At 42.4% G+C, this 8,344-nt stretch overlaps 1 protein-coding gene across 5 annotated transcripts in view; it reads right to left on the bottom strand.

Annotated features, from left to right (window-relative positions):
* Positions 1–8,344, bottom strand: part of ncoa3.S (nuclear receptor coactivator 3 S homeolog) — a 92,539-nt gene continuing 84,195 nt past the window's right edge. For 4 of the 5 annotated variants that reach the window (XM_018237322.2, XM_041577686.1, XM_018237320.2 and 1 more), the window contains 7 exons: positions 8,127–8,298; positions 7,679–7,981; positions 5,051–5,155; positions 3,722–3,944; positions 3,469–3,634; positions 1,814–1,955; positions 1–411 (listed from right to left, as the gene is read on the bottom strand). In XM_018237322.2, coding sequence (XP_018092811.1) covers positions 400–411; positions 1,814–1,955; positions 3,469–3,634; positions 3,722–3,944; positions 5,051–5,155; positions 7,679–7,981; positions 8,127–8,298 — 1,123 coding nt within the window. In that variant the 3' untranslated portion in view covers positions 1–399. 5 annotated transcript variants of the gene reach the window in all.

The following is an 8,344-nucleotide window of genomic DNA, read 5'->3' as shown; positions in this document are numbered from 1 at the left end:
AAAGAAATTCCACATGTGTTTTGCTTCTCTGCTTACATTTTTTTTTTTTTTTTTAAAACAAAGAAACCCCCCTTTAACCTCTCCGAAAAGAAATTCACCGGGTGCTTTGGACTGAACAATGAAACGGATTTCCATCAACAAGGTAAATAAACGGCCGAGCCAAATCGTACGTACGAGAATTTCGCTGGCGTATAGCGAGCACCAAATGAAGCGTCCATTGCTTTTGTACGGTGGATCAGTCGGAAAGAGCATCGCGTTTCGCTTGTGAAAGCGGAGACTGTGAGAGGCCCCTCTCTCTCTCCTCCATAAGGCCAATATATATTTCTCTCTTTGTGTTACCCATTATAGTGCATCTTAAGTTCCCCAAGGTGAGTTTTTCATTCCGAGAAATGTTTGGTGTCAGCAATATTTCTAATGAAAATAAGGGAGAGAAACACAAATTAATATACAACGTCAAGAAATCTCTCTATAAGCAGACATCAGGTACCCCAAATACTCAGTAAAACTTCCTGGCTCTGCCAAACAAATAAAAAACTAATCATCAGCCCACATATAATCCCCTCTGAGCCTGATCACAAAGCCTTTTGTCGCCCAGCGACAAATCTCCTCTTCTTCGGAGCGACTAATCTTCCCGAACTGCCTTCCTGCCGCTAGAATGTAAATCCGAAGTCGCCCAAAGTTTCCTCGTAAGGCAACTTCGGGCGACTTTGGAAAGCGAAGCGATCCAAGTGCCACCCCGCCGGCGATTTACAGACTAGCCGGCAGGAAGGCAATTCGGGGAGATTAGTCGCCCCGAAGTAGAGGAGATTTTTGACGGGCGACTAATCTCCCCGAATCTGACCGTGTGTCTCTGCCTAAAAGGCTTGAAATATTTAGAAAGCTCTTAATCTCCCTTTGAACGAATAAACCACCCAGTGTACGGGGCAGTGAGTTAACTCTACATATAGGGGGTTATTTATTAAAGGGGTTGTTCACCTATGAGTTAACTGTTAGTATGATGTAGAGAGGGATATTCTGAGACAATTTGCAATTGGTTTTAATTTTTTATTATTTGTGGTTTTGGAGTTATTCAGCAGCTCTCCAGTTTGTAATTTCAGCCGTCTGGTTGCTGGGGTCAAAATGACCCTAGCAACCATGCATTTATTTGAATAAGAAACTGGAATATGAATAGGAGAGGCCTGAATAGAAAGAGGAGTAATAAAAAGTAGCAATAACAATTAATTCCTAGCCTTACAGAGCATTTGTTTTTAGATGGGGTCAGTGACCCCCAATTGAAAGCTGGACAGAGACAGAAGAAGAAGGCAAATAATTTAAAAAAAAAAAAACTATTAAAAAAGAAATAATGAAGACCAATTAAAAAGTTGCTTAAAATAGGCCGTTCTATAACATACTAAAAGTTAACTGAAAGGTGAACCACCCCATTAAAGTCAGAAAGCCAAAAACTCGAAAAAAAGTTGACTATAAAATCAGAATTTTTAGTGGGAAAAAATTTAACATTTTCGAGATTTATTAAACCCAGAGTCTGAATCCGAAAATCCAGCATCTCAGACCTGCTGAGGTTGTACGGGAGAAGTCCTAAATATATCCTGATCTGCGCCGGGTTTCGTGCAAAAATCCAAAAATGTCATGGTTTTCGGGCAAAAATCCATACGATTCAAACTTTTGGATGATTTCCACTAGTTTTTTTCCCGCACTGGAATTTTTCGGGAAAATGTATTGATAAATAAGGGGAAATAACCTGTCCGGATTTGGTAGGAGTATATTTCAGAAAATAATGAGATAAATTCAGATTTTGATAAAATTCATCTTGTACCTGATCAGGACCCATAGGCATTCCAGACATAGGCAACGAGTTCATATTCATCTGGCCCATGTGATTCCCGTTGCCGTTCATGTGCATCATGTTATACGTGGCAGGGTTAGTCTGGTGGCTGTACTGCTGCTGTGGGAAGGAACTGCACAGACAAACCATTGTTACAATATACAATTAAATGGGAATGTTTAACTTCCCTTCCACTTGCTGCTCCCTGAATTCCCAGGCTGTGCACTCAGCTCACTGCACTATAGGACAGGAACCAATCAGCAGCTAGCAGGACCTGATAGGGAACTGACGCCTGTCTGTGCATGTGTGACTGCAGGGCTGTGATTGGCTGTCCCCCTCCTACTGTGCTTCTGGCAGAGACCATTAGGACACGCCCACCCCTCATTTGAAACACAGACAGGGACCAGAGAACATCTATAGGGAGCTCCAATAAAGGGGCTATTTTTAAAGATAATAATTTTTAGCACCATCTAAAACAACACTATATATTACAAAATTGCCTACAGAATTAGGGTTTTTTCATTTATCCTATATGTCTCCTTTAAGGGTTTTGGCACATTGGGCGAATTCCATTGTTTTGTGGTTTAAAGTCCTACAAATCCCCCCCACCCATTCATCCAGCATCAGGCGCTTCCACTCTATTCCCATTCAGATTATGGGAAGCTTGCCCACCAATAACATGGGTAAGTGAAGTCAACTTTTTTTAAAGAATGTGATTAATTAAAGGGATTCGGTCATGATTTATGGTCTAGTTTTTATTTCTAAATTACACTGGAAATTATTCACTCTACAATATCAAATTTCTGATATTCCTGAACCAGCAAGTGTATTTATTTAGTTGTAATATTGGTGTGTAGGTGCATCTCAGGTCATTTTGCCTTGTCATGTGCTTTCAGAAAGAGCCAGCACTTTAGGATGGAACTGCTTTCTGGCAGGCTGTTGTTTCTCCTACTCAATGTAACTGAATGTGTTGCAGTGGGACCTGGATTTTACTATTGAGTGTTGTTCTTAGATCTACCAGGCAGCTGTTATCTTGTGTTAGGACAGAGACAGACGAGAAGATTCAGGGAGATTAAGTTGCCGGCGACAAATCGCCTCTTCTTTGTGCAACTTATCTCCCCACCGGCTAGAATCTAAATCGCCGGCGGGATGGCACTCCGATCACTTTGTTTTCTGAAGTCGCCCGAAGTTTGCCATCCTGCCAGCGATTTAGATTCTAGCCGACGGGGAGGCCGTTTGGGGAGATTAGTCGCCCGAAAAAGAGACAATTTGTCGGCTGGCTACTAGTCTCCCTGAATCGTTTCATCTGTCTCTGCCCTTAGGGAGCAGCTATCTGGTTACCTTCCCATAGTTCTGTTAGGCTGCTGGGGGGACAGGGAGGGGGTGAAATCATTCCAACTTGCAGTACAGCAGTAACGAGTGACTGAAGTTTATCAGTGCACAAGTCACATAACTGGGAGCAGCTGGGAAACTGACAATATGTCTAGCCCCATGTCATTTCAAAATTAAATATAAAAAAATCTGTTTGCTCTTTTGAGTAATGGATTTCAATGCAGAATTCTGCTAGAGCAGCACTTTTAACTGATTATTGGAAAAAACAAAATTTCCCCATGACAGTATCCCTTTAAAGGCTAGCTTGTACTTACTTTGGTCTAGCCATATTCCCTGATGGCCAGCCTTTCATGTCTGGTGATGGATACATTTGTGTGGTCTGAGGGTGAGGATTCTGGGAAGGAGCCATCCGAGATGACATCATGGCATTAGGTGGGCTAGACACCCTTCCAAAAGTGGGGTCAGTCTGCTGATTGATACCTTAGAATAAGCAGCACACAGTTACGTCTCAAGAAACGGGCAATGATATGGAGGATGGAATGTGCCAGTAATGCACTCAAGACTTACCATAATTAGGAGGGTAGGAGAATTGCTGAGGAGGAGCCTGGGGCATTGGTGGCCCTCCTAGTGGGTTATCCATACTGGCCGAGGCAGTCACATTGGGAGGAGGGCTGAAGGCTTGAGGTTGCCCTTGCTGCTGTTGCATCATCATGGCCATTCTGTGCTGTCTGATTTGGTGGCTAATCAGCTCCCTGTTCCTCTGTGCCACCATCTGTGCGTTGAGAAAGCCCTGCAGAGAAGACGTGAAAAAATAAAAACATTAAGACCCTTCCCCAACAACGATTTTCCATTGTAACTGCTTATTTTTTGTGTTTTCATATGCCCCTATGGGTGTCCTTTGTTTGATCTCAACGTGCAGTGTCTGGGATTTATCATCTGTTTTCATAGTACAGGTATGGGATCGGTTATCCAGAAACCACTTATCTAGGAAGCTCCGAATAGACTCCATTTTATCCAAATAGTCCACATTTTTAAAAATGATTTCCTTTTTCTGTGTAATAATAAAACAGTCGCTTGTACTTGATCCCAACTAAAATATAATTAATCCTTATTGGACCAGCCTAATGGGTTTATTTAATGTTTACTTGATTTTCAAGTAGGGGAAGTAAAGTTTAAAATAGAATAAGGCTAGAAATGATGTATTTTGAATACTAAAAATGCACCACAAGCCTAATCAAACAAATGATTTATGCTTTCAAAGTTGGCCACAGGGGGTCACCATCTTGTAACTTTGTTATACATCTTTGCAAGACCAAGACTGTGCACATGCTCAGTGTGGTCTGGGCTGCTTAGGGATCGTCATAAATTATCAAAATAGCACAAGTCAAATAATATCTGCCAGAAGCCGATACAGCAAGACTGATTAATAATCAGAATATACAGACTGCACTGGGTCCTGTGTTGTCATGTAATCTAATGTGGATTTTATCGTTTTTGTATTGTTTAATACAAACTTTCTCCAACTCTGCAGAACCAGTGGCTGCAGCAAAATTATCCTCCAAATAGAATTCCAGTTTATCTGTTGAAATCTGGCTCCATGATCTTTGACCCTGCAGCTGGAGTTGGAAACAGTAAAGGGGATGTAAAGGCAAAAATAAAATCCAATACAAATCTCTACACAGTCGCCGACAGCTCTACAGGGAAACAAACAAAGCTGCTTGAGTTCTGCATGGCTGGGAAGGTGGGAGCTCCCCCTGCTGTTCATAAGTATGATTGTTTCCCTGCAGAGCAGTTAGGGATATGTTAAGACACCAACTCAGGGCTGCAGATGTTGCAATGCATGCACAGCCAGCCATATTGTAGAGTTAAGTTTAAGTTGTTTTATTAGAAGGTTACCTGCTGTGAGACGGGTGTCTGCATCACGGGCCTCATAACTCCAGCTCCACCTGGATTCATTGGGTCCACCTTCATCTCTAAGGCTTGTCGGTTTTGGTTCAGGAACTTCAGGAAGGAGAGAGACTGATTATTCTCTAATCAAAGTACCTCAATATAAACATTTGTCTCTGCCCTTAAAGTAGGGATGCACCGAATCCAGGATTCTGCATTTTTCAGCAGGATTCGGATGAATCTTTCTGCCGTCTGACTCGAATCCGAATCCTAATTTGCGTTCGCAAATTAGGGGCAGGGAGGGAAATGACTTTTTGTCACAAAACAAGGAAGTAAAAATGTTTTCTCCTTCCCACCCCTAATTTGCATCTGCAAATAAGAGTTCTGAATTCGGTTCGGTATTCTGCCAAATCTTTTGCAAAGGATTCCGGAGTTCGGCCAAATCCAAAATAGTGGATTCGTGCATCCCTACCTTAAAGTATGAAAAAGCAAATGCAGTTCTATAACAAAAGGAAGACTATTGTTCTTTAGAAATCCTACGATTATGTTTCACGGTCTTGCTATTGTCATTGAACTCCCAAAGCTAAATACTACAGAAGACAATACAAATTGTTATCCACAACATTTAGTAGGATGTTGGAACTGCTGGAAACGAATGGAGTAACCTACAGGTACCAGAGTAAGGGTGGCCATAGACGCACAGATAATATCGTACAAAAAAAAAAATTTTGGTACGATATTCGGTGCATGTATGGTGGGAAAAGAGCTGACCGATATCGGCAGAAGACTTGGATATCGGGCTGGACAGAAAATTTTGATTGGGCGCCTTTGAAGGCATTCAAAGGCCATTGTTAGTGCTGAATCATCAGATACAAGTAGAATTCTATTGTTTCTATCTGTATATCTGACCATTCAGCTCTACATGTGTGTATTGAAACCAACAATCTTTCTGGGAAAGATCGTAATTGTTATGTCTATGGCCACCTTAAAAATAGTTTCAGGTAATACACAAACTAGGCACTTGGATTAGGTGCTGCCGTCATAGGTAATGATGGTGATGAAATGAAAGGACTGACTTGTACAACCATCAAGAGCATGTGTAAATATTAAAAATAATTGGTCTTGCGCTCTTTCCAAGCACCTCAAGCTTCTTATAAGGGAATTAAAATATAAGGAAGCTACAATCGGATCCTAACGAATGGTAACGGGCGGTCGGATTGCAGGACCACATCAGGGAACAAATGCGGCCGCGATCCGACGGGATTTTTAGTCCCATCCTATCGAGATCTGCCCGACTTTCGACCTGATCTCGATCGGGGAAGCCCGTCGGGGAGCCCCATACACGGGCCAATAAGCTGCCGACTGTCTGTTGGCAGCTTTTATCGGCCCTTGTATGGCCACCTTAAGGGTCAGGGCACACGCTCAGATTCGGGGGGGGATTAGTCGCCCGGCGACAAATCTCCTCTTCTTCAGGGCGACTAATCTCCCCGAAACTGCCTCCCGCCAGTTAGAATGTAAATTGCCGGCAGGATGGCACTCGGATTGCTTCATTTTCCGAAGTCGCATAACAAGGAAACTTCGGAAAGCGAAGCGTTTGGGGTGCCATCGCGCCGGCGATTTACATTCTAGCTGCCGGGAGGCAGTTCAGGAGATTAGTTCCCCCAAAGAAGAGGAGATTTGTCACCAGGCGACTAATCTCCCCGAATTTGAGCGTGTGCCCTGACCCTAAGGGGGTGGTTCGCCATGAAGTTAGATTTTAGTATGTTACAGAATGCCCTATTCCTTGGTAAATACAGTATATACTTCCAGCTTCCAAATGAGCCCAGCAGCCAAAAAATGACTGCTCTGTAAAGCTCTGTGTATTCATGCCCTTGTTTATTCATTTGCCCTTCATTCAAACCATTGCCTATGGTAAATAAGACCACCAAATTGCTACTGTAATGCCAAAATGAGGCGCTGAACAAAAGTTCAAGTTGTCCCAGAACATCACGGTCTATATCACACTAGAAGTTAAATTAAAGGGGAACGTCTACCCCTTTAAATGGATAGTTTACCTTTGAATTAAATTCTAGTATGATGTACGCAGTGATATTCTGACAATTTGCAGTTTCATTTTTCTGCTTTTCAAAGATTTATCTTTTTGCTAAACAACTCTCCAATTTAGAATTTTCAGCAGCTATCTGGTTGCTAGGGTTTAACTTAACTTAGCAACAGGCAGTGGTCCGAATGAGAGACTGGAAGATGAATAGAAGAGGGCCTGAACAGAAGAAGAAATAACTAGAACTTAAGTCTTGTTGAGCAATATTTATTCAGTTTGCACAGCAAGAAGGATTTTTAAAATGGCAAAAAGGCAGCAAATTAACTGCAAGAATAAATAAAATAGAAAATGAAGACCAATTGGAAAGTAGCTAAGAATAGGACATTGTAGAACATATTAAAGGTTAACTCAAAAGGTGAAAATAAGGTAAAAATAAAAGGTAAAATAATAAAAAAGAAGGAGCAGAAAGCAGCTTGGGATATACAGTACAAGTGACACTCCCAGCTAGGGACCATGCGGTAGGTTGCAGCACACATAGATCAGATGTTGGCATATAGATACAAAGCTATTTAGAGTTAGAGAAGGAATGTCTGGCTTACCTGCTGCCCCTGAAGCCTCTGCTGCAGTTGCATTCTCAGCTGTTTGGGTATGTTGTTTCGGGGTCTAATGAGGTTGGCCCGTGGGTGCATACCTTGCAGTGGGTGCATGCCTTGCTGCTGGTTCATCTGACCCATCACCGTATTAAAGGGTGGGTGCTGCCCCTGCATGTTATTAAAGCCGCCAGCAGACATAGCAGCTCCCTGTCCTGCATAGTGCTGGCCATACATGGGTGGCTTCTGATCGATCATGACTGGAGAGCCTTGAGGCTGGTAAGAATCTGGCTGTGGCTCCAGAGCTTGACCCTTGAGATTTAAATAAATAAAAAGAGTTGAAATCCAATGGCTTGAGTCTTTATTGCACAATAATGACCCATGCCTTGTTGTTTTTTTTTTTATTATTTTGCTCCAGTTCTTCCCACAGGATCAGTGTCCCAGCAAGCTCACATACCTGACTGACCAAGTCCGGAATTCCCAGAGCTCGGTCTATTTCTTCCAGTCCTGTGGCGTCAGTGTTACTGAGAAGGGTGTGCAACTGATCGAGGAGCGCAATTTCATCTGTCTGCCCTTCAACAGTTGAAGGAGGACATAGGAGGTCGTCCAAAGAATTCCTTCCTAACTGTCTGAAATATGGAATAAAAAGAAAAAACCGAAAACAGCATTTATAGT

Source organism: Xenopus laevis, chromosome 9_10S (genome assembly GCF_017654675.1).
Source record: "Xenopus laevis strain J_2021 chromosome 9_10S, Xenopus_laevis_v10.1, whole genome shotgun sequence".
Classification (NCBI taxonomy): domain Eukaryota; kingdom Metazoa; phylum Chordata; class Amphibia; order Anura; family Pipidae; genus Xenopus; species Xenopus laevis.
This window is presented reverse-complemented; position numbering and strand designations above follow the sequence as displayed.